Source organism: Salvelinus alpinus, chromosome 1, assembly GCF_045679555.1.
Source record: "Salvelinus alpinus chromosome 1, SLU_Salpinus.1, whole genome shotgun sequence".
NCBI lineage: Eukaryota > Metazoa > Chordata > Actinopteri > Salmoniformes > Salmonidae > Salvelinus > Salvelinus alpinus.
Genome location: NC_092086.1, coordinates 80,214,184 through 80,239,181, shown reverse-complemented (window position 1 = coordinate 80,239,181; position 24,998 = coordinate 80,214,184). Strand labels below are relative to the sequence as shown.

Genomic DNA, 24,998 nt, shown 5'->3' with positions numbered 1-24,998 from the left:
GAGAGCGCGCGCAAGCAGGCGAGAGAGAGAGAGCAGGAGAGAGCGAGAGAGAGAGCGAGAGAGAGAGCGAGAGAGAGAGAGAGAGCGCGCAAGCAGGAGAGAGAGAGAGAGCGCGCGCAAGCAGGAGAGAGAGAGAGAGAGAGCAAGCAGAGAGAGAGAGAGAGAGAGAGCGCGCAAGCAGGAGAGAGAGAGAGAGAGAGAGCGCAAGCAGGAGAGAGAGAGAGAGAGAGCGCAAGCAGGAGAGAGAGAGAGAGAGAGAGCGTGCAAGCAGGAGAGAGAGAGAGAGAGAGCGCGCAAGCAGGAGAGAGAGAGAGAGAGAGCGCGCAAGCAGGAGAGAGAGAGAGAGAGAGCGCGCAAGCAGGAGAGAGAGAGAGCGCAAGCAGAGAGAGAGAGAGAGAGAGAGCGCGCAAGCAGGAGAGAGAGAGAGCGCAAGCAGGAGAGAGAGAGCGCGCAAGCAGGAGAGAGAGAGAGAGCGCAAGCAGAGAGAGAGAGAGAGAGAGAGAGAGAGAGAGAGCGCAAGCAGGAGAGAGAGAGAGAGCGCAAGCAGGAGAGAGAGAGAGAGCGCAAGCAGGAGAGAGAGAGAGCGCAAGCAGGAGAGAGAGAGAGAGCGCAAGCAGGAGAGAGAGAGAGAGCGCAAGCAGGAGAGAGAGAGAGAGAGCGCAAGCAGGAGAGTGAGCGAGAGAGCGTGCATGCAGGAGAGAGAGCGAGCGAGAGAGTCCGCATGCAGGAGACTGAGCAAGAGAGTCCGCATGCAGGAGTGAGCGAGAGCGCGCATGCAGGAGAGCGAGAGAGCGCGCATGCAGGAGAGCGCGCATGCAGGAGAGCGCGCGCAAGCGCGAGAGAGGGAGAGAGAGGCAAGCATGGAGAGAGAGGCAAGCATGGAGAGGGAGCGCAAGCAAGAGCGAGAGGGAGCGCAAGCACAGGAGAGAGAGCGAGAGCACACCAGAGAGAGAGAGAGAGAGAGAGCGAGAGAGCGCAAGCACACCAGAGAGAGAGAGAGAGCGAGAGAGCGCAAGCACACCAGAGAGAGAGAGAGAAAGCACAGGAGAGAGCGAGAGACAAACAGAAACAGAGCTGTGGAGGCTGATGCTACACTACAGCCCTGGTTGATAGAGTGCACATGATGAGCACTTGGCCTTCCTTCAAAATCACTGACTCCCAAAATGGAACAACACCAGGCAGCTAGGGGACATCTCACTCCAACAGCAGCAGGATCCTGAAAGCCTACAAACATATACAACTGGCTGATTGCAATAAGCCTAGAAAGGATTACCCTTCAGTCCTGTCACGCCACACAAAATAACCGACACGCAAGAGCTTTGTCAAGGGGTGCGGCAACACAAAAGCAAAAAAAGAGAGAAGAGCTGCACAGAGGTTTTAGCAGCTCACTAATCACCGTGGCAGCGCAGCGGCTCGAAGCACATCCTGTCTGCTTAAGATGCACATTGCTGCTGTCGGAAAGTGTGCTGCACAGAGCTCCGTAGAAGCAAAGCACACTAATGTCCGTTGTTTTCCTGTCTCAGACACACACTCCCTCTCATTTTCACACTGCTGCAATTACCGGGTGTTACCGGTGAGAGATCACACACAGCCCCATGAGTCAGCACTGCAGTTGGGCAAACATGGCCAAAGCTGAGAGATATTCCCCTCACTACTCTACTGCTCCCAAGTGTTATCCAAAGGAAGTTCAGTGTACACAACACTTCGGTTCCAAAAAATACTGTACCAACCTGAGCACGTTCAGAATCAACATAGCTGGATGCAAGTTCTCTGCTCAAGCTATTTTTTCTCTCCATCAGCACTGCAATGGTACCAACTCACCATTGTACTAGCAGAGAACAATACCACACAGCATCATATGTCACCACAGTAGGTAGCTCTGGATTTTGGAGCACATTTGAAAGCCAGTCTGATAAAACGTGTGTCTATAATGACTGTGTGAGGCTGTAGGCTTCAGGGAGAGGTAGTAGGAGAGGTGGAACATACAACAACACTGCCATCTAGTGAGTAGGTCAACCAACTGTTGAGAGGAGAGATGATGCGATAGGATAATGGCTTGACTATGAAGGACCCTTCAACTGTTGCACACTGTACAATAGCTGTAATGGTGGCTTGTTGTGGGCACATGTGTGTAAATGGCAGTGTCCCTGTAAGATTCAGTAGTACTACACAGTGATAACTTCACTCTAGTACTACTGTTGGAGAAACACAGTATTTCCAGGAGGTATGTATAGACTCACTCTGCGTATACAATGAAAACATGCCCTTAAAGGAGACGATGCATAGACTGCAAACACACAGTCAATGTCTTTCCTTGTACTCTAGGTCCAGTTAAGGGGGTTATTACCTGGCGGTTCGTCCCACTCTGTGGATGTATGTGTTGGCGTCCTCTGGACAGTCAAACTGCAACACCCAGTTCACGGCAGGGAAGTCTGCAAAGTGCGAGGAGAAAACGGAATTATTATTGTTCACCACGAGCAACAACCTTTTGGCTCTAGTGTCAGAGCAGTACATATTTATCTCATTTTAGGGTTTTTGTTTGATCCAGCCAGTCTGTAGAGTAGCATCTCTGTCCCTACTGACTAGAGAGATCCAGCCAGTCTGTAGAGTAGCATCTCTGTCCCTACTGACTAGAGAGATCCAGCCAGTCTGTAGAGTAGCATCTCTGTCCCTACTGACTAGAGAGATCCAGCCAGTCTGTAGAGTAGCATCTCTGTCCCTACTGACTAGAGTGATCCAGACAGTCTGTAGAGTAGGCTGCTGATGTGTTAATACCTAGGCCTCTGGCTGCAATGTCTGTGGCGAAGAGCACAGCGTTCTTCTTCTTGATGAAGTCATTGTAGACCTCAACCCTCTTCATCTGCTGTTGCTTCCCATGCAGGGCCAGGATGGGCATGCCCGGACGCAGCCGACAGAACACCCGGAACAGGTATTGCACCTACGGAGGGAGAGAGAGGCGTCATGTTTGCAGCCAAGACAACGACTAGACCGTGAAGCGATAAGCCTAATGGAGGAACGTTTGCACAAACTAGCGAAGCCTCACCTCTTTGCAACAGGCGAAGAAGACGATGACTTTCTTCTGCAGGTGGCTCCTGATGAAGGAGAAGAGCATGTTGACTTTCTGGTGCAGCTCACAAACCACGTAGTTCTGCTCCAGCGTGGCCGGCGTACTGCATGGGGACACAGAAACATGTAGTCTTTTAATTGGTCTCTTTCAGGTCGTTTGTGTTATACGTCAACTTGTTGCTACTGAGGACAGAGAACTACGGAATTGTGTGCCTTAAAAGAAAGTTTGAAGCTGGGGTTGCATTTGATTGTACAGCAGACCTGGGTTCAAAAAGGCAAGAATTTAAATAATTTCAAAAACTTGAGTTGTGCTTGGCTGAACTTGCCTTTTGCAATGAGCCAATAGGAAAGTCCCAAAAGTGCAAACCTCACCCACGGCAACCTGGCACTCCAGGCAGGCTAAAGCAAACTCACAAGTATTTGAAATTTCAAATAGTAGGCTATATCCAAGGCATGTCTGTTGTGCAGTGCTCCTGCTTTGCTCCTAACAGGTTTCAGGTCAAATCTGGTTTAAAACACTGATGTGCACTGAAGAGCCCTGATAAGGCTGAATCAGAGGAAGTAAAGAGTTCTCTTTCATCTCTCCCATACAACAAAACATCTTCAACATCGAGGACAAAGCCATAAAAGCATAAACACTAAACCAGCCTATCAGCAAAGACTCATCGAAAAAGAAGTGCAGCTGGAGCAAAAAGCAGGAGCATAAAACAAGAGTAATATGACTTTAAAAAAGTGTCAGCTGGTGCCTCTAAACCTGAATTGAAGTTGCTGACATTTAGATAAAAACAGTCTATGTTAACGGTCGACCCAATTAGCATGCGAGCCTGAAAGTGGGAGAGAATCCACCCTATTAAATCAGCACCTGGCTGCACAGTGGCATGTCATTATTTAGTAGTGCTAAAGACTTCAGAGCCTCCATGACAGCACTCGTATTTGTAGCATTTACAGGCCCACTTTTACCTCCCCTGAATTCATACCACATACTGGATGTCAGTTTGTCCAAACACATGACATGACCAAAAGTATGTGGACACCTGCTCGATTAACATCTCATTCCAAAATCATGGGCATTAATATGGAGTTGGTCCCCCCTTTCTTGCTATAACAGCCTCCACTCTTCTGGGAAGGCTTTCCACTAGCTGTTGGAACATTGCTGCGGGGACTCGCTTCCATTCAGCCACGAGCATTAGTGAGGTCGGGCACTGATGTTGGGAGATTAGGTCTGGCTCGAAGTAGGCGGTCCAATTTATCCCGAAAGTGTTCGATGAGGTTGCGGTTAGGTCTCTGTTCAGGCCAGTCAAGTTCTTCCACACCGATCTCGACAAACCATTTCTGTATGGACCTCGATTTGTGCACGGGGGCATTGTCACGCTGAAACAGTAAAGGGCATTCCCCAAACTGTTGCCACAAATTTGGAAGCACAGAATCGTCTAGAACATCATTCTATGGTGTAGAGTTAAGATTTCCCTTCAGTGGAATTAAGGGACCTAGCCCGGACCATAAAAACAGCCCCAGACCATTATTCCTCCACCAAACTTTACAGTTGGTACTATGCATTGGGATAGGTAGCGTTCTCCTGGCATCCGCCAAACTAAGATTAATCCATCGGACCGCCAGATGGTGAGGCGTGATTCATCACTCCAGAGAACGCATTTCCAATGCCCCAGAGTTCATTGTAGGCGAGCTTTACACCACTCATGCGGACACTTGGCATTGAGCATGGTGATCTTAGGCTTGTGTGCGGCTGCTCGGCCATTGAAACCCATTTCATGAAGCTCCCGACGAACAGTTATTGTGCTGATGTTGCTTCCAGAGGCAGTTTGGAACTCGGTAGTGATGTTGCAACCGAGGACAGGCTTAAGCACTCAGCGATCCCGTTCTGTGAGCTTGTGTGGCCTACCACTTCACGGCTGAGCCTTTGTTGATCCTAGAAGTTTCCACTACACGATAACAGCACTTACAGTTGACTGGGCCAGTCTATGGAGATTGCATGGCTGTGTGATTGATTGTACACAACTGTCAGCAACGGGTGTGGCTGAAATAGCAAAATCCACTAATTTGAAGGGGTGTCCACACACACTATATATACAAAAGTATAAGCAATCAATGTAAGCTCCCTGCAATCGCTGAGTAATAACATTCACATGACCTACCAGTGGCTTAGGAGACTAACTGAAATCCCAACAGAATTCAAACATCACCCTGCACAATAATTTTTAACTGAGATATCATGTTTAATTTCCAGAGTTCATAGAAATCTAAGTGATGTTAACACCAACTGACAGATTTGTAAATGCTAAGAGTCTATAGACACAGGACTATAGTGGCGTTGTTGTTGTGTGTGATATAATAGAGCCCCTACCTGAACTTGGCCTTCTCGTGCACCCAGACGTACTCTGGGTCTTTGAGGCTGAGGCGGGCCAGGTCTTTCACTGACTTGGTCTGTGTGGCTGAGAACAGCAGTGTCTGACGGGTCTTGGGGAGGTTCTCCACTATGGCGTTGATAGTGTCAGCAAAACCCATGTCCAAGATACGATCCGCCTCATCCAAAACTAAAAATAATTAAAATCACATGATGTCAACCACGTCAGAAATCCATCATTTTTACCAACGATCTGACTACAGATCAAAACAAACAGAGCTACTAAAGCAAAGTTGCTTACATTAACAGTAAGAATGTAAAATGCCCATAAACAACTTTTTGCTCATACCACAGTGAAACTATTTTTATGACGGCCTAGTAGCTCTGCCGTATGTACCTAGCATGTGCAGATCGGAGGCGTGGAACGCAGCAGTCTCGTCCATGTGCTGGAGCAGGCGTCCTGGCGTGCAGATGATGATGTTGGTGCGGTGGATCTTCTCAGACTCATTTTTCAGGTCCTACAAAAAAAACGTACCACAGAGATTACACTCTGGACTCCAACATAATAACCTTGCACAAACCTTTCATTTCAAACAACACCAACAGGTGTCAAAACCAACATGAAATGAACTGCCAATACCGGCACTTGAAAGTAAATAAAGTACCTTTCCGCCAATGATGAGGCCGGCAGAGAAATCGTGGTTCTTGCCCACTTTACGGAGTACTTCGAAGGTCTGATAGGCCAGCTCTCGTGTCGGGGAGATGACGAGGGCCCCCAGGCCATCCATGGCTGTCCACTGCTGACGATACAAACACTCCAATACCTGGAAATAACACCAACACGTGTGAACAGCAATGACACATCAATAGCGCCAAATAATGGATGCACACTGCATCTGCCTTCATATCAGCTCGCAATATTGCACAGACATACAGTAGAAAACAATTGGGTACTCACAGGAATGATAAAGGCCAGTGTTTTTCCAGAGCCAGTCTTTGCAGCACCCAGAACATCTTTACCTTGCAACGCAAAGCCAATGGTCTGTCTCTGTATTTCTGTGGGCTGACGATACTGTGCTTCCATCAGACCTGGAGTAAACAACAAAACTGTCAATGGCATAACAATGGCATGTTGGTCCATATTGCATGGCACAGTCAAGGTCATTTCATAACCAATTGATATTTACCTCGCAGGGTATTCTTTGAGATGGGGAAATCTGAAAACCTCTCAGCATCCTTGGCATTTATCTAGATGACAAAGGTGTTAGTTTATCACACACACACCCCCTGAAGAGTAATATGATGAAATCATTGTCAAGAGAAATAATTTAGCTAGCATTACAATAGAAACGTTATCTAGCCTAGGACATCGTAAAATGTCTTACGGGACAGGAGATTGCTTTGATTAGACTGAAAACGTGATAGCTTATTTGCAGTCCTAGTAGTACCGTTTGTGGCGATACTTTCCATTGCCTGTACAGCATAGCCATGCAGATTTACATAGAAAAAACCTAAACGTCACTTGTCAGTCATCAATATTGAACACAATTATTTGGGCGGCAGAGGTAGCCAAGTGGTTAGATCGAATCCCCGAGCAGACAAGGTAAAAACATCTGTCGTTCTGCCCCTGAACAAGGCAGTTACGGAGGTAGGCCGTAATTGTACATAATAATTTGTTCCTGACTTGCCTAGTTAAATAAAAATAAATAACTTAAGGAATGTACACAAGACAGAAGTACATGCACGCGATTCATAACATTAGTCTAGCATGTGTTTACATGGATGGTTTTGCGCATGTGATTATTATAACAGTAACGTTACTGGAAGTACATATCTTTGGTAACGTTACTGGCACTCAAAAATCGAGCAAATAATTTCCTGTGGATATTTTACCTCAAATTGCTTACCTCGTTATATTTGTTGACAAGCCTTTGAATACCTTCTTTCTCCACCTGCCATTCAGGTTTCCTTTTCTGTCTTTTCTCTTGTTTAACTCGTGTTTTCGTCTTGTTGTATTTCTTCTTCCATCGCTCGAAGTTCTTCACAGGATCAATAGTGTCGGTTGGGTTTTTCTTTCCCATTTTTTTATTGGAGGACACGTTTGGTCGTTTGCCCTTCTCCATGGTTAAATAAATCTATTCAAGGATGTTTTAAAAATAAATATTTGGTGGTTCAGCTAAACCGCATGTAAACGCTGGCGCACAAGCATGTAGACGCATAAATATGACGTCAACGCAAACCGGAAATTTCCACATGGGACGTAGTTCAACGAAAACTGGGGTTTATTTATTACGCCGGAAACAGTTTACGCCAAACGCTGTTGAATTCCATTTTTTTCTTAAACGGAAGTTGTAGTTCAGTCGTGTCTCTTCAAAAAAAATATGAGTAAAAAAAATATGAGTCTGGAATAAATTGAAAGGAACGCAGACTTCACTCCACTTCAGAGCATGGAATAATCAATAATTTATAGATACTATTTGGATTGGAATTACAATGAGTAGAAACCATCAAATGTAAATTTACTACAATTTCCACTGACTAACACAACAGTTTGTCACGCTGATGAGCGTTGAGTAAATTATTTGTTGCAACATTTTTGCAACAGACGAAAAGTGTTTCAACTTAATCAGCATAATGAATACTACCCTAGTTTGTTGAATTTGATAGGAAAATTTATCGCATAACTAAAATGTACATTAACTGATAGATGTACCGGTTGCTCCATGTAGCTACCAGCACTTCTTCAACCATATTCCTGCATTATCAACTCACAATGTAATTTCTAAGTACACTACAAAATAATTCCAAGCACGAAACATAAATAGTAAAGCATTTGGATTATCATGGTTGAAGAGACATGTAGAAATGTCCCATCTGATCTCTTCAGTTCACATAATTTGTAAGTCGCTCTGGATAAGAGCGTCTGCTAAATGACTTAAATGTAATGTAAATGTAATAATGCTCATTCAGAATGCAGTTTCAGGTACAAATAACTTTATGAAATATTGGAGAAAGAAAACAGTTTCATGAAAGGCAATAGCCCTAGCCTTTTGCAGTAATGTGGTAGAGCTTGTCCTCATTGCATTAATGGCTTTGCTGAAAGTAGAAGCGTTATTGGGATTTTAAAACAGCAATTTATATGCCACAGTTCACAACTAGGCATTAAGATATTAATGAACACTTTTCCACAGCAGTGAAGGAAAGTGCTGCGCATATTCGGGTCATCTGTTGGAATCAAGAGTCTTTGATTTTGCTGAGAGCCACCGCCCGCCTCTCAGTGTTCTGGAACAAAGCTCGGATCAGGCTCTTCATCTCGGAACTACAGAACTCCAGTGCCAGAGGCCCTTTGCCCTCCGCCCACCTTCAGACAGGAAACAAAGACAAGTCAGAGTACTCAGTGGTATACCAATAAAACAACGACAACCACAATTCCAAAAGTGTACACACGACTACTATAGATACATATATTTTTTTATTATGATGAAAATGAAATCGCTTTAATGGTGATTTGAGAAGCTCCTTTTTTGTACCTGTCGACTATCTCCTGCAGGTTAGCTCGCAGCACTATGACCAGCTCCTTGAAGGCGATCCACTTTGTCACGTACACGGATACCTCCTCCTGGTACTTCTTGTTCTTGCTCTCCTCAGGCAGAGGAATGAACACCAGGGGTCCTTCTTCGATAATAGTCTGACAGAGGATGTGTAGGTGCTCCCCATCTTCAGTGGAGATATCCTAGAGGAGCAAATTGCATAGAAACCATAGGATGAGGGAGACCACTCATTCAACCAAGATGAACAATATGTGCCCTCTGTAAAATCATGGAGAAAACAAGTCACATTATCAAATAAGAACCTGCCCTCACCTCCAGCGTCATGATTTTGGCAATCAGCTCTGAGATGGCAGTGTTGAGTAGAGTCCCCATGGCTTTACAGTATATGTTGACTGGTAGAACGTCTTGCCAGACTGTGCCCAGCCTCTTCAGCTGATGGATGACCTGCAAATGAAACAAGTCATTTTCAGTGATGGAACAGTGACCACATCCTGTAAGAATTGTAACTGTGCATTTGATACAAGCCAAGCATTTCTAACTTTTGATCTGAAGCTTAAAGGGAGAATTCAGCCAAAAGTTGTTTGGGGCAAATTCCTCTTACCTTGAGTTGTCTTGTAGGCCAGTAGTGACAACATCCACAATAATCCGTTGTTTACTTTTGCCACAGGCATGAGTTAGTATAATTAGCATTGTCCCAACAATTGATGGCCTCCTGCTATGCTAATCATGCTTCCTTCAAAGTTTGACCAAAACATAAATTTCCCCTGAACTATCCCTTTAACTGATGCTTAACTCACCATTCTAGAATGTCTGGCTGATAGTTGCCATTTGAGACAACTTCTTTGAAAATACTGGAGATCTAATGCCATATTTGTGGCTACAGTCATCATATGGACAATTGTAGATCTCTTTCAGCTATATTGCTGGTTCACTTGAACACCGACCTGCCTGACGGCCTTGCTGGCTGCGGAGTAGTTCTCCTCGTCATCCAGGTTGGAGAAGTTGCGTGCAGTGGAGAGACGCTCCAGCATCTCTGCTCTCTGGACATTCAGCTGGGCCAGGAAGCACTGAGCGCCTGGGGAACACAGCTAGAGTCAGATAGGAGAATGTACATTTCTAGCTTTCACCAAAACCGGAGTTGGGATGTCTCAAATCTCCCTGGTCTCATCATCCTTTTTGGAAATAAAAACAACAGCAGTTCAACCACCACAAAAGCCCATCAAGAGTGTAGCCATTCTAATGCTGGGCAAGCCATGGGACACGCTCATTCTCTTACCCAGTTTCCTGAAGCCGGGCACCAGGTCCACGAAGGTGGCAGCGCCCTCGCTGAGGGGGTCAGGCAGGTGTGGCCTGAACTGGTGGCCGAGGGTGAGCAGGTGGTGGGCGATGTACATGCAGTTGTTGTGCTGGATGGCTGCCAGGTGGGGGAACTTGAGTAGGTTCCCTCTGGAGAGCAGAGACACAGAGAGAAGTCAGTGAGACAGACGGTCTCGGGGGGGGAAATGCTAATATAGTAGAAATTAACTGAATATACTCACTTATGGTATGTAGGCACAACATCATAGAACAGCTGGAATATATTCCGCACCGTGAAGAACAGTTGGGTAGCACTTCGAGGGACAAATGAGGGGGGGGAAAAGTAGTGTCATCTTCGCAAAACTAAAAACTTCAGGGAAACACTGGGCTAAAGCTGAAGAGTTAATATTATGTCATCATGTGCAGTGGGTAACATGAGAGCGTACCATTGGCTGGAGCTGCCCACGGCCTCGGACAGCGTGTGCAGGGCCAGCTCCATCAGCTGCTGCACCGACTCGCTGATGCGACACACAGGCAGGCACAGCGTCAGTGCACCCAGCTGCTTCTCGTTCTCCAACTGGGGCGCCTCAAGCTTCTTGGCCTTCTGCTTGCCCTTGTTGTCTCCAGAGCCTGGGCTGGGCAGCTTGGGGACCGAGAGCTTAGAATCTGGTGTGATCTGTTGGCAGGAAGTGATGTTAGAAGTACAGTCAAGTCCAACCTCTGTGCATTTACCTGCAGTGCAAGATGCAAAGCAGTTCACCTGTCCTAGTTGTGTTTATTTTCTCTGGGTATCTGTAGGTTCTGATTTAGTGCATAAATTCACATGTTGCAGTGGCAAGAAACCACATACTGTACATCGGGAGTCATCTGTGTGGCTATTGACTGTGTACCTAATAAATAGAAACCACACAGATAAGACCATGGATAGACTGTAGGAGAACATCACACACTTTGACGGTGTTGTGCATCTCAGAAGTCATCAGCTTGCGTGCCGCCACAATCACGTCTTTGCATTTCTTGCTGGCAAAGTGGCAGTTGATGTCCCGGGCGTACTTGAGCAGCTCGGTGGCGTCTCCTCTGAGGTACTGCATCTCCTTCAGGGACTTCTCAAACTCCTCAGTCTCTTTGATCACCTGGGGGTGAGAACGTACAGGGTGGTATGAATGACAAAATGAAAAGTCTCCTTTCTAGCACGTCTTTGCAGCTAATGTTCTTTACATAGTCTATATCAAGTTATTCATTTGAAAAATATAGTTATTTGTATCTCTTTGATAAAACCAACAGGAACAAACTGCATTGCTTCATCAATTCTGACCTTTTACATGGCAAAATGCAAAGATTGTCTAATTTGTCACATATCTGCTGACAAGGGAAAAAAAGTTTGTTGACGTGTGGCTTGATTGAACCATTTTATGCAGTAAATGTGGAGATTGGTTGAAATGGCGAGCCCTCTTTTTGTACTGCTGTAATGGGTTAGTTTTATGTAATAATATTGCGAGGATTTTGCTATTTTATGTGGAAAGTGTGGTCATTGGTCAAATTTACAAGCCTTTGCATAATATGCGGGGAATTGTTGATTTTGCTAGAAAAATTCTGATCTCAGAATCCTGGAGACTGATAAGGGTCTATTCGGAGTACTTGGTTAGCCTTTGATACATACCACACTGTACTGTTCAAGCTGACTGCTATTGGTTGGGATGGAGTGCAGGAGGCACTCATGGATGATGCAGTGAGACATCTCCTGCCATACCAGGTCTCCCAGTATGACAGACACTTTTCTCTCGCCAACTGATACATCTGCAACGGATACGTCTGCAAAGCAAAACAAAAGAGACGCATCGTTATAGTGCCAATGGCACGGCTCTAAAATGGCGGCTGGCATATCAACTCGTTTCATATTTGCTGTGACCAAAGGATATTTTTTTGTTAAATTGAAACTCAATAATCCTTCTAAACAAGAGACCATGGGCCAGTTTCCCAGATACAGATTAAGCCTAGTCTTGGGACTAAAAAGCATGACCAATGGAGATTCTCCATTTAAATACTGTAGCTTTTTAGTCTCGGACTAGGCTTAATCTGTGTGTGGGAAACCAGGAGTGCCTACCTAGCAGGTGTGTGTGTAGGGTCTTGAGTACCACCAGGACTTTGGTGTAGACCTGCGAGGGACTTGGGTGCTCCTCGGGGGTCTCGGCACACTGGAGAGAGAGTATGGTGCCCTCGCCTTGCTGCTCCGACACCTCCACATTCAGAGAGGGGTACGTGATCAGGGGCTTCAGCAGGTACTTCAGCAGCACCTGGCCTAGAGCGGAGAGAGGCTGGCTGTCTCATGATGGACTAACAGGATGCTATGGAAGCAGCCTCACAGTGTATGTACAGAACAGAGGCGGTCCACATTATTAAAACTCAATAGTCCGATTAATACAAACAGAAAATAATCCTTATTCAAATAATAGGGGGTATTTCACAAGGTGGTTTCAACTTCAATAAAATGTGGTCAGCCTTACAGTAAAAAAAAAAAAATAGACTGGCCACTGGGTCTTACTGAAGAGTTTGATCTTGTGTTGAAGTTCCCCTTGGATGGCCAGGGCCTGGAGGACACAGGAAAGCAAAGGGGGAGGGCTCTGCTGGGGCTCCTTGGTCCCGCCTAGGGTCAGCTGGAGCTCCATCTTCAGGAACGACTTCATCCCCGTCGACTCTGAGGACAGATGGACACACAATCAGTGTCTGTGGTGGCATAACACGGTACCACTGTTCACCTGAGTTAACATGAATCAAGCAGGGCTGGGAATTGCCAGGGACCTCAAGACACGATATTATCACAATATAGTTAGGTGCCGATACGATATGTATTGTGATTCGATGTTCCAAATGTAATAATTCGATGTTCCAAATATATTGCTCACCATATGTCTACTGTATAGGGACAAGAGAGTCATGAGAAACCAGTTTTGATCAGTCATGGAAATAAATTACTGGCTTCTTATTTAAAAAGAAGATGGAGAACAAGCTATGCAGGTACAGCCAACTAACGAAAAAATTATATTGGATATTGTCGAAACGATACTATATAATGTCCAAACACGTAACTATCGATTATCCCCCCCCCATCACTAGAAGAGTGCAATTTACCACAATAAGTCAAATGAAATGTTTTAAATAATACATTTATATCAGGGGATTCCATGCTATACCCCCAACTGATAACCCTCAGGCAACTTACTTATCCTCAATACAAGTGCCCTAGAATGGCTACTTGCTACTTACTAACATCGCATGGTCAATAAATTAAGCCGTGTGCTTTAAGACGCCAAGCATCAGACCAGCCCCCCCCCCACAATGCCTGGAAGAGTCTTTTTTACCTTTGGAAGGAGGCAGTTTCCAGACAGCCAGTCTCTTCCACTCATCCCCCAGATGGTAGATGAGGTTCTCCCTCTGGACAGTGAGCTCTGAGCTGAGGGCTCTCAGCAGGGGCAGCTCAGAGCCTTTCCACGCCTTCAGAGCGTCTGCACTGTGCCGGGCCTTTTCTAACTGCTTGGCCGAAATGACATAATTCTTCTCCAGTAGGGCTTTGTGAAACTCCTCCATTGCAATGTGAAACTAAATCGACAACAGAAAAACATGTAAATATGCTTTGACATTTACCAATATTATTGATGATCATCCCAAATTCGTGTCTCGGGCCAGGTACACAAGGACAGAACCCAAGTGCTAAATCTGTGCATTATTATAAATAACATTCAGTTTAAACAGGGCCATGTGTAGATATCAGTGGGGACCAGGTTAGAGCTACAGTTGGGAGGGATGTAGGCTACCTCTTCTAGGTGCCTGAGCATGGCAATGACAGTAGTGTTTCTCTCCAGCTGCTGCTTCAGCTTGGCATGTTCAGTCACAGCTGTATGTAGATTATTCTGCACCTGTATACACACACACACACACAGTCAACAGTAGATCTCTGCCAACTGTCAATCAAATAACACCTCCAAAAACACAAGGCGAACCATGACCATGACACAATGACCCATGAGTAGTTAGTGAAGCTTACCTCTGTCTCAATGCAGCTTTTGAGGATGTCAATTTCTTTAGAGACCTCTTCGGCCTGTCCCATAAGTGCCTCTGCCCCCTGCATGCTAGGTAGGAACTCATTGTACCTCTTGTTAATAATGTCACATACCTCTTCCTATGGGAGAAACGCAGATGGTGAGTTTGAGGGAAAGAATCAAAGCGTGAGGCAAAGACGAGAAGAGTCAAAGCTATACAACATTGCATAAATATACCCCTGGTAAAAAGAGGCACAATACATTATTTTTCCATTTGGGCAGAGTACGTAGGCACGACCATGACACGTCATTCAACACTGAACAGTGGTGTCTAGGTAGAATGGTCACGAGTGATCAAAAGTTGTATAGTGTGCGAGAGTAAACTAGTAACCTAGCTTCTTACTAAGCTAACTTGTTCAGAACACATTGCTAGACAATTGCTTAGTAAGGCGCTAGCGTAGCTAGCTAGGTAGGTACAGCTACTTCTGACATGATCCTCATCTGTAACGTTATAGCTACTAGTTTGTAGCTAGCTAGTAACTTTAGTGTAGTCAACTAGACGTGTGTCGTGAACAACATTAGCGTGAGCAACAGTGGAATCGGTGGTTCGCCTTCAAAATAAAAGCTGGTGTTGAGGATATATTGGCACGGGTGTTACGCTTGAGACAAATAATGATTTACATTAAAATTATTTTGATTAATTTATCCATAATATTTAATCTTTCCACAAGATATAGTCCCGACACAAATCTAGGGTTGCTACCCAAGCCAGCTGGTTGTTGGTTCTTTCAGTTCGGTTGCCAGAGACATGACCCAGTCTTTTTCTTCTGTATCTATGGATGCGACCCAGTTGTTCGTTCTAAATGTTCCATTGCCATACTTGCTGCCAACATTCTTATCCCACCTTGCTTGCTAGCTAGCCAACTACGACTAACTTAGTCATGTCAAAACAGTGCAGCCCGAATAACAGCAAAGTAGCTGTACTTGCGCTTGTTAAAAGCTGTTTTCTATTGACATTTATTTTGATATATCCATAACAATGAGCTAATGATGCCCGATTTCGCCTGGCAAAGAAAATGTGCTCTCTCGTCAGGACAGTGTTGTTCAGAGGATCTGTCTAGCCAACACAATCACTTCAAACTGAAGTTGGAAAGACAGCAAACTAGCTGCATTTAAATGTGTTTGTATTGTAATGAAACAGGCAGGGAGCAGGCCTCGAACCCTCGACCTTCTAGCCCAAAGTCCAGCGAGCTATCGACTGTGCCCCAAAAGCATGCTCAAGCTGCAGAGTCGATATCCGCGTTTATAAACCCAGGGTCGTTACAGTATATATCCCTAAAAAATTATGCCAGCTGATTCATGATTTCAACGCTGAGAAAAGCTGCCTGTCTGTCTCGTCCGGACACGTTCAGTACTATGGGACAGTTCGAGTGGGTGGCTGTTGATGTCCTAGGTCAGGGTTCTCCAACCCTGTTCATGAGAGCTACCTTCCTGTAGGTTTTTGCTCCAACCCGTTGTAACTAACCTGATTCAGTTTATCAACCAGCTAATTATTGAATCAGATGAGCTAGATTATGGTTGGAGTGAAAACCTACATGATGGTAGTTATCCACGAACAGGGTTGGAGAGCCCTGTCCTAGGCAAATAATCAAAGCAAGGCATCCGCTAAACGTTTTGGAAATGACAAATACACTTTCTCATCCACAAAACGCATCTCAAGTGCAAATATGGTTCAGCAGCATTGTTATTAGGAAGGACCTACCATGTATCGGTAAAATAGTGATTATGATCACACTTCAATTTAAATATTATGGGGACACCTATACATTTGGCAGCAAATTACGAGTTACCAGTGTAGTCTAGACAGGACATTGAAATATATTCACGCATACAATAAAACCCAGGCTTCTGTCATAAGAGTCAATCCAACTTGAAAAAATTAATGACGAGGCAGTTTGGAAAAACTGAATCCTGTGTGAATCGTCCTCTGGAATAACACACATATTTGGATAACAATTACAAAACCAACCTCTCTAGTAATAGCCTACCCATCTGAATAGGGCTATAATATGGCAAAGAATAGGCTCATCTGCGTAGAAAAATATTATAGTTCCTACACATCACATATAGTCAAAATAGGCCTTTTATAGGCTAAGTTACTGAGCAACATCGTGCTCATGTCAGTACTCTAAAACGCAAACGTAGTCTTACGAGTAGGATTCTGCAATAATGACGTGGAGTGTATATGTGTGCGTATTCATTTTAGCGTGTTTTGGGAGTCGAGCAGGAGTTGACAGCAACCACAGTAGTCGGAGTTGACTGTGCACGACTTCGGAAGTGTTGGACTGGATGACAGTTTCTATCCATTGCAGCGCTGCGATTGGTTTCCAAATATTCTGGGGCGGGGCTTAGCGAAGGGTCAAATGTGGCATGATTCGATTATTTTTATACGTTTGCATCGGTTTCAATGGGGACTTTTATTTTGAAGACAACCCGCCGATTCCAGAATTTCCACTATGTTGTTCGCGCTAATGTAATGTTGTTCACCACACAATGGGACACCTAGCTGCCACCAATAAGGCTGTTGGCATCTAGCTAACGATAGTTAGCAATTGGCTAGCAGCTAACGTTAGTTAGCTAGGCTAACATTAGTTAGTTAAGACAGCCAATCGGGGTAGTTAGCTAGATGAGGCTAGCTAGCATAGCAATTTAGTAAGACCGTTTCGAACGATGAAACCAAAAGTTTTAAACGAGTTCGAACGGTAAAATCACATGTTATATACAATGAGCTAGATAGCTTTGTGTAAAAGTTAGCCGAATGTTTTGATTATTTCGCGGGCTAGGTAACGTTAGCTAAATCGCTTGCTTACCTTAGTTTCTTCAACTTTCCGTGACAGCTTGCTTATTTTACCATTGAGATCTTCTTTTTCAAGTTTACCAGAACTAGCAAGGACTTCTGTCACGAAAGATGCCATAGTTGGAGAACAGCTGGCTGGCTAGCACCAAAATCCTTCAGGGCTGTGTGCAGGTTGAAGAAGCCCGCTCACAATAACCAATCAAATCTGCGTTCCACTTCGTTATACGCCCAGCCTAGACGAGGGTTTCCCAAACTCGGTCCTGTCCTGTTGTTTACCCCCCCCCAGGATGCACGTTTTGGTTTTTTGCCCTAGCACTCCACAGCCGACTGAAATAACCAACTCATTATCAAGCTTTGATTATTATTATTTTTCAATTGGGGGGGGGGGGGGTGTAAAGGCTGTTCTGAGGGCAAAAAGGGCTTAGTAGAATGCACAAGGTGCAATTTCGAAATTGGGTAGTGCATCTTCAGTTTTCCTGTTGTCATGTTAGTCATTACATACCCATCTATAACTTGTCAGAAATGTCCAGATCAACTAGCCCATGTCAGCGAATGTTTTTTTTTTAACCTAGGTTTTGTTGTAATGTTTGATTTACTCGAATACACAGACATGACAAAATTTATAGAATTGCAAGAAAATGAGCTTTAAAACTGCAAAAATGTCTCCAACAAGAGGGATGTGAACAGTTTGTGTCATGAACAGTGCTTGTGCCCATAGAAATACACACGCACGAGATTCCTCAATGCTGGAAAGGGGGCCTGAGTGAAGAAGTTTAGGAACCCCTTGTCTAGACTAGGGCAGAAATATTTCCAAAACTTCCAACTACCAAATAATGCTTCCCCTTATGTGAAAGGACTAATATCATGACTTGAGAGTGGAAATGCATTTTGAGTAGAAGTTATACTGAACCAAAAAAGCAATACTGAACAATACCATGGTCCATAGCATGTCAAGTTACATTTACCTTTATTTAACTAGGCAAGTCAGTTAAGAACAAATTCTTATTTTCAATGACGGCCTAGGAACTTGTTCAGGGGCAGAACAACAGATTTTTACCTTGTCAGCTCGGGGATTTGATCTGGCAACCTATCGGTTACTAGTCCAACGCTCGAACCACTAGGCTACCTGCCGCCCCAACATCATGGTATTGTTCAGTTGTCAGTTGTCTTACCAACAAATAATGTTGCTACGTGCAACAAAAATAGGAAATTGGAGGGCTGCTGGTCTGATGCCAGCTATGAATCACTACTGTTGTGCCCTTGAGCAAGGCAAATGGCTCTCCAACCAGGGGTGCTGCACCATGACTGACTGACCCTGTGCATGTCTGGACTGGGAGTGTGTTAGAAAAAAAGAGTATGTTCGAATCCAATTGACAATAAATGATCTATTCTAATCTATTGATAAATCAGCAACTACAGTAGATAATTGGAGTAGAGTTGTACTCTCAAAGGGAGTGCCATTTATGTGATAAAAGCAGCGTTTGGCGTATTTCACAACTTTTTCTTGGATATACAGAGCTGGAACCTATTATAAACTATAAATCACGAGTCCCTTTATGTGAAAGGACAAAAATCCAAGTTTAATGTGTCAAAAGGCAACCATATTTGAAAACTCTGTGGGAGAACACATTTCAAGGCACTGTATAGGACTGATATGTGTAATGCATTTGCATCAAGGATAGAGTACATATAATATAGAAACAGATTAACGACACTGACATCCTTCAAATGTATCACATTTTGAATCATAGTGGCCATATCACTACATCATCATGCATTCATAATCACCATGAAAATACACTTGACTACAAATAAGGAACACAATATTTGTGCAGTACTTAGCACATTGTGATTTAAAACAAACAGACTGAAGATGTAACAAGCCTTCAAAACAACAACAAAACTGACAAAAACAAGAGGGGAGCAGGAGCAACCCCTGTAGTGATTGGCGCCATAATTCTATGATTTAGGAGGTAGCAGTTAACACATAACTACAACTATCCATTATAAACCATAAACTAGACACACAGATAAATAAACAGTATTGTAAACTAACAAAGCATGGAGTCATGGCTGCATACTCATTTCTACACTTAACCAGGATTGGATAACTTCTTTGTAAATCACCCACATGAATGCTGTCACTCAACAAAGTTCAAATTCTGGTTAAGGGTGTACAGTGTATTCGGAAGGTATTCAGACCCCTTCCCTTTTTCTACATTTTGTTACGTTATAACATTATTCTAAAATTGATTAAATAAAAAAATATCATCCATCTACACACAATACCCCATGACAGAGCGAAAACAGGTTTTTAGAAATTTATTAAAAATAAAACACATAACTATTCAGACCCTTTGCTATGAGACTCGAAATTGAGCTCAGGTGCATCCTGTTTCCATTGATCATCCTTGAGATGTTTCTATAACTTGGTTGGAGTCCACCCGCGACATGATTTGTAAAGGCACACACCTGCCTATATAAGTTCCCACAGTTGACATTGCATGTCAGAGCAAAAACCAAGCCATGAAATCAAAGGAATTGTGCGTAGAGCTCCGAGACAGGATTGTGTCGAAGGCACAGATCTAGGGAAGGGTACCAAAACCTTTCTGCAGCATTGAAGGTCCCCAAGAACACAGTGGCTTCCATCATTCTTAAAGTTAAGAATTGGATAACACCAATACTCTTCCTGGAGCTGGCCGCCCGGCCAAACTGAGCAATCAGGGGAGAAGGGCCTTGAAAACCAAGATTAAACTCTTTGGCCTGAATGCCAAGCGTCACGTCTGGAAGAAACCTGGCACCATCCCTACAGTGAAGCATGGTGGTGGCAGCATTATGCTGTGGGGATGTTTTTCAGCAGCAGGGACTGGGAGACTAGTCAGGATCGAGGGAAAGATGAACGGTGCAAAGTACAGAGAGATCCTTGATGAAAACCTGCTCCATACCTCTCAGGACCTCAGACTGGGGTGAAGGTTCACCTTCCAACAGGACAACGACCCTAAGCACACAGCCAAGACAACTCAGGAGTGGCTTCGGGACAAGTCTCTGAATGTCTTTGAATGGCCCAGCCAGACCCCGAACTTGAAACCGATCGAACATCTCTGGAGATACCTGAAAATAGCTATGCTGCGACGCTCTCCATCCAACCTGACAGAGCTTGAGAGGATACGCAGAGAAGAATGGGAGAAACTCCCCAAATACAGGTGTGCCAAGCTTGTAGCGTCATACCCAAGAAGACTCTAGGCTGTAATCTTTTGGTACTTCAACAAAGTACTGAGTAAAGGGTCTGAATACTTATGTAAATGTGATATTTACAAATGTACAATTTTTTTTTGTCATTATGGGGTAGTGTGTGTAGATTGAGGGAAAACATTTTTAAAATAAATTTTAGAATAAGGCTGTTACGTAACAAAATGTGGAAAAAGTCAAGGGGTCTGAATACTTTCCGAACGCACTGTAGATTAGCATGTCAATGTGTAATTCTTGGAGAATGTTTGTCCACAATATTAGAGACAACAGGAAAGTTCATTTTAAGGAGGGAAACCTAGGCATTCACAAGTATGGGCCTTGAAATTCCATTAATACAAGGGCTGTTTGCTCAGTGTGTATAGTCCTGATCTAAAATAGGACCTCGTCTTCTTTTTCATCACTCTTCTCTTTAGCACTAAGGGTGAGGGTATGTACTGGGAAGGTTTTATCAAATACACTATGGTCCACCCGGTAAGACCCTTTTTCCAGAGACATGCAGGATTCAAATCTGTGGCCCCACAGAATCTCCTCCTCAGTATAAGAGGTTCTGGCTTGGCATGTCATACCTACAACACAAAGGAGACAGCACAGCAAGGCAATTATGAAACGTTTAATCTTTACACATCTAGCTCTTATGCTACAGTCACAGACATGAAGACATTAAAACTTGTTCAAATGATTTTAGATATCACATTCTAACATTCAAAGCCAACCAACCTGATGCCTCCACGATTCCCTCCAGAATGATGATGATCTCAAATCTCTCCCTTGTCAGACGCTCAGCCCCTATTTCCCAGAAGGGACTGCTTTCAGTGATGACATGGGTGATGGTCTGAGGCTCGACCAACAGAAGCCTGTCTCCTCCGGTATCGTAGCCCAGGTTGATCTCGGACTGCTCCAGCGGTATGAACTCCCCTTCCTTGGTCTGTCTGGACTTAATAAGCTTGGCTCGAATCTTGGCGTCCACCATGTGACTCGCCCTCAGGTCTCCAATGCGGAAGAGAAGGCAGAGTTTCTCGTCACGCTCCGATATGACACAGTGTTTGCTGAAGATCAGAGTCTGGGCCCTTTTCTGAGGCCTGGAGATTTTGACGAACATGCAGCCGACCATGAGGGCGTCAATGATTGAGCCAATGATAGACTGGGCCATGAGGAGAACCACTCCCTCCATGCAGTTGGCCGTCACCAATCTGGAGCCGTAGCCAATGGTCCTCTGGCTCTCCACCGACAGAAGCAGGGCGGAGATGAAACTGTCCACGTTCTCGAAGCACGGCTGCCATTGCGGGTCGTGGACGTGGGCCACGTCGTCCCGCAGCCAGGCGTCTAGGAAATAGATCTCTGCGAAGGCCACCCACGTAACAATGTAGCACATGGTAAAGACAAAGAGGAACCAGCGGTACTTCAGGTCCACCAGAGTGGTGAAGATGTCCGAGAGGAAACGGCTCTTGTCCTCGATGGGGCCCAGGTTCACTTGGCACTTCCCGTCTTTGGTGACGTAGCGTTGCCGCTGCTTGTTGGCGGTACCGTAATTTGACCTCCCTTCACCTAGAAGTTTGCAGCGCGGCTTGTGGGGCTTGTTCTCACCACTTGTACCTTGGTTGGGGCTATGGGTGCTATCAAAGGGGCCACCAGAAGGAGCGCCTGAGTACCACCTGGAGCTGAAGCGCTTGAGGTGGCGTCTGCGGTGAGCATGGTGAGCAGTGGCAGGCTCCTCTGGCTCCTCAGTGGGAATGATGTACTGGCCGGTGTCTACCTCCCGGCTGATCAATCCTGCAACAACCCTATGGGAGGCTGGGCTCTTGGGATGTGACTGGGGGGATGCAGAGGGGACTGGGTGGGGTGGGAGAGCTGGGATGTTATTTGTGCTGGGGAAGAGAGAGGCTCTTCTGGAGTGGAGCATCTTCACGGCCATGTTGGTTTTTGCTACAACCTAAAAACAAATATACATATACTGTATATCAATTGACTGACTCGTACATTACATACATGATCTACAATGTATTTGTGATGGAAACAGAGTGTCCAGTGTACACACAACCCACTGAACAATATCCCAAAACACAAATGAACGAAATTGACTCTGCAATAGGTACCTTCTTTGGATATGGGGTAAAGCGCGTTGACTCTGGGGGTGGTCTAGGGAGATATGCCAGGAGATGTCTGGCTGTGAGAGCCTTTGCTGGGGGAATGGAGTTCCTGCGAGGGGCAATTCTCATAGGACTCCTGTAGTCTCCATTATGGGGCTCGTGTAATGTCACCCTGCTGCACATCATGGTGGAAACCATCACAGAGACTACTGTAGATTCCTGTGCTCTGTGTGGCAGCTGAGCTGCCGAGGGCTCAGGAAGTTGATTTCGTGTTCCTGTTGAAGCAATAGAATCTGATTGAGAGGTGTCACACAATTAACCACCACTACAGAGGAAAGAGGAGACTAAATGAAACTCTTCCACCAGGCAATACTGGTTGAACTTACCTCCTCCTGTCCTGATAATTTACAGTCATACGCTGTATGTCAAAGTTGAGGAATTGCTAGAACGTTAAATCCAGCTGTGGGTCAGTGGGTGTATGACAGATTTCTGATACGGAGGGACTTCTTCCACCAGATGGTTACCTCTCCCTCAGTATAATTTCTTACATCATTCCTCCCCCTCTCATCCCACCCCGATGACCTTTCAGATCATTCTAATGTGACGTGCGTTGTGTGATATCATCGGTCTCTGCTGGATCTAATTAAACATCCAGGATTATGACTAATCCCTTTAAATTAATCTGGGAACAACCAAGTAGCATGGTGATGGATTTTGAGGAGATTACGGTCTTACTCTTAGTTACGAGGGTTTAGGTAATTGTTTTTCCCCAGATGTGGTCAAATAAACCCTGGGCAAGTCTCTATTATTTCTTGTGGTCACTGTTACTGTTTGTGTTGTCACTCTCTCCTCTACTGGTCCGCCAAACAGCTCGTAGCAGCAGACGTGCTGCGCTGCGTGTAGGATTTTGGAACACGTCAATATCGACTCTGACTCCAGAGTGCAGTAGACCATGAACTGCCCAAGGCATTGTAATCAACAGCGCAAATTAAGGCTTGCACTCCAAATGATGTAGAGGAAAATCTAGAGATGTATAATAAACCCTTATCTGTAGAATAGTTGAGATGCTACATTTATGATGTGTCGCTAACATCTTCTTCATAAGTGTTGATTTTACACGGATGGGGCTTCACCAATTCTGAGATGTGTGGCCCATTACTAAAAGTTACATAATACTGTAAAAAAAAAAAAAAAACGTTGCTTTTTTTAGTTGTAACCTTACAACAACCTCCATATAACCAGACCAACACGAGAAGGAATTAGCTAGAACAACCAGGGAAACTATAAAAATACAAACAGAGGAGGAAAGTAGAGGATGGAGGTATGTATGTCTGTACATTAAGGAGAGTCATCACAACTAACTGCCAAAAGAAAGAAACAACCAACTAAACCATACCTGAATAGAGATGCTAGTATTTGTTCTCAGTTTCAGATCATCTTCCACATGAGATATAACGAGCAGCTATCAACAACAAAAAAGAAGCAGGATAGCTTTTTGAGTGGTAAAGCTGGTGCTGTGGTGCCTCTCCGGTGATGTCAAGGCGAACTGGCAGGGCGCCTGCTGTCCAGCTGCGGACCAGAGGCCCCCCCCCCCCCACACACAGTCGCCCCAGCCCTCTGCCATTGGTCTGATCACACAGGGAGGTCAGCTGTTAATCTGCTCGTGAGGTCAGCAGGGCTGGTGAGCTGTGCAGCCAGAAAGTAGTGCATAAACAAACACAATGTACAGTGCATTTGGAAAGTTCAGACCCCTTTACCTTTTCCATATTTTGTTACGTTACAGCCAGGGTTGGGGAGTAACGGATTACATGTTTCTTTTTTTATTTAACCTTTATTTAACTAGGCAAAATAAAGTATATAGCTAGGTATCATCATCTAACAATGACATTTTTGGACGATACTGATATCCAATATTTTCCTTGCCCCAAAAAAACGATACCTATAACTGATATTTTAGCAGCCTTTTAAGCATTCTAGTACAGTTAAATAGTTAACACACACATGGACGCAGTGGTCTAAGGCACTGCATCTCAGTGCAAGAGGCATCACTACAGTTCCTGGTTCGAATCCAGGATGTATCACATCCGGCCGTGATTGAGCACAGCGTCGTCCGGGTTTGGCCAGGGTAGGCCGTCATTGTAAATAAGAATTTGTTCTTAACCGACTTGCCTATATAAACTCTTCACAGTTGTGTTCTGTGTATGTCACCGAGTAGACTGATACCCATTTTCATTGTTTAACATTATCTACCAATTGTAACCTTCATCACTTTCAAATAGCTACTTTTATTTTGAAGGCAAACCGAAAATTCCACTATTGTGCCTAATCCTTAGTGTGGCTAGCTTTACAACACATAACCCGGTCTGGTGGAGCCTCACTAGCCAGACGAAGCTAGCTGACTGCTTATAGCTTTGGGCAACCGGGTTAAGTATCGGAAACTCACCCCATTCCGTACAAATGTGCGCAACCGCAACATTCAAACGAGGCTACAAA

General features: G+C 44.7%; 3 protein-coding genes across 4 annotated transcripts in view; all 3 read right to left on the bottom strand.

The window, feature by feature from the left end:
* The window catches only part of ddx10 (DEAD (Asp-Glu-Ala-Asp) box polypeptide 10), a 62,371-nt gene extending 54,687 nt beyond the window's left edge, over positions 1 to 7,684 (bottom strand). For both annotated transcript variants that reach the window (XM_071327641.1, XM_071327645.1), the window contains exons 1-9: positions 7,336 to 7,684; positions 6,616 to 6,676; positions 6,387 to 6,517; positions 6,094 to 6,252; positions 5,826 to 5,946; positions 5,429 to 5,618; positions 3,044 to 3,170; positions 2,776 to 2,938; positions 2,348 to 2,432 (exon numbers count right to left, since the gene is read on the bottom strand). In XM_071327641.1, coding sequence (XP_071183742.1) covers positions 2,348 to 2,432; positions 2,776 to 2,938; positions 3,044 to 3,170; positions 5,429 to 5,618; positions 5,826 to 5,946; positions 6,094 to 6,252; positions 6,387 to 6,517; positions 6,616 to 6,676; positions 7,336 to 7,551 — 1,253 coding nt within the window. In that variant the 5' untranslated portion in view covers positions 7,552 to 7,684. The remainder of the gene's footprint in view (positions 1 to 2,347; positions 2,433 to 2,775; positions 2,939 to 3,043; positions 3,171 to 5,428; positions 5,619 to 5,825; positions 5,947 to 6,093; positions 6,253 to 6,386; positions 6,518 to 6,615; positions 6,677 to 7,335) is intronic.
* Positions 7,685 to 8,405: 721 nt separating this feature from the next.
* Positions 8,406 to 17,395, bottom strand: LOC139530860 (centromere/kinetochore protein zw10 homolog). The gene is made up of 15 exons (XM_071327617.1): positions 17,183 to 17,395; positions 14,318 to 14,452; positions 14,088 to 14,189; positions 13,635 to 13,872; positions 12,818 to 12,970; positions 12,380 to 12,574; positions 11,936 to 12,087; positions 11,226 to 11,408; positions 10,722 to 10,951; positions 10,518 to 10,589; positions 10,256 to 10,425; positions 9,924 to 10,054; positions 9,292 to 9,423; positions 8,959 to 9,161; positions 8,406 to 8,789 (listed from the first exon to the last, which is right to left on the bottom strand). The coding sequence occupies exons 1-15, from the start codon at positions 17,285 to 17,287 to the stop codon at positions 8,663 to 8,665; spliced, it is 2,328 nt and encodes a 775-aa protein (XP_071183718.1). The 5' UTR covers positions 17,288 to 17,395; the 3' UTR covers positions 8,406 to 8,662.
* Positions 17,396 to 20,691: 3,296 nt separating this feature from the next.
* LOC139530868 (G protein-activated inward rectifier potassium channel 4-like) lies at positions 20,692 to 22,337 on the bottom strand. The gene is made up of 2 exons (XM_071327630.1): positions 21,136 to 22,337; positions 20,692 to 20,984 (listed from the first exon to the last, which is right to left on the bottom strand). Exons 1-2 carry the CDS (start codon positions 22,328 to 22,330, stop codon positions 20,788 to 20,790), a joined length of 1,392 nt encoding a protein of 463 aa, XP_071183731.1. The 5' UTR covers positions 22,331 to 22,337; the 3' UTR covers positions 20,692 to 20,787.
* Positions 22,338 to 24,998: the final 2,661 nt, after the last annotated feature.

What these genes read in the sequence shown, in the direction of transcription:
- LOC139530860 (XM_071327617.1), bottom strand. Translation starts at nt 17,287, where the DNA reads ATGGCATCTTTCGTGACAGAAGTCCTTGCTAGTTCTGGTAAACTTGAA. An exon ending in GTGGGCAGCTCCAGCCAATG is followed by an intron (nt 10,590 to 10,721) that starts GTACGCTCTCAT and finishes TGTCCCTCGAAG; the next exon opens with TGCTACCCAACTGTTCTTCA. An exon ending in CCAGCAAGGCCGTCAGGCAG is followed by an intron (nt 9,424 to 9,923) that starts GTCGGTGTTCAA and finishes TTTCATTTGCAG; the next exon opens with GTCATCCATCAGCTGAAGAG.
- LOC139530868 (XM_071327630.1), bottom strand. Translation starts at nt 22,330, where the DNA reads ATGGCCGTGAAGATGCTCCACTCCAGAAGAGCCTCTCTCTTCCCCAGC. An exon ending in GGGAATCGTGGAGGCATCAG is followed by an intron (nt 20,985 to 21,135) that starts GTTGGTTGGCTT and finishes TTTGTGTTGTAG; the next exon opens with GTATGACATGCCAAGCCAGA.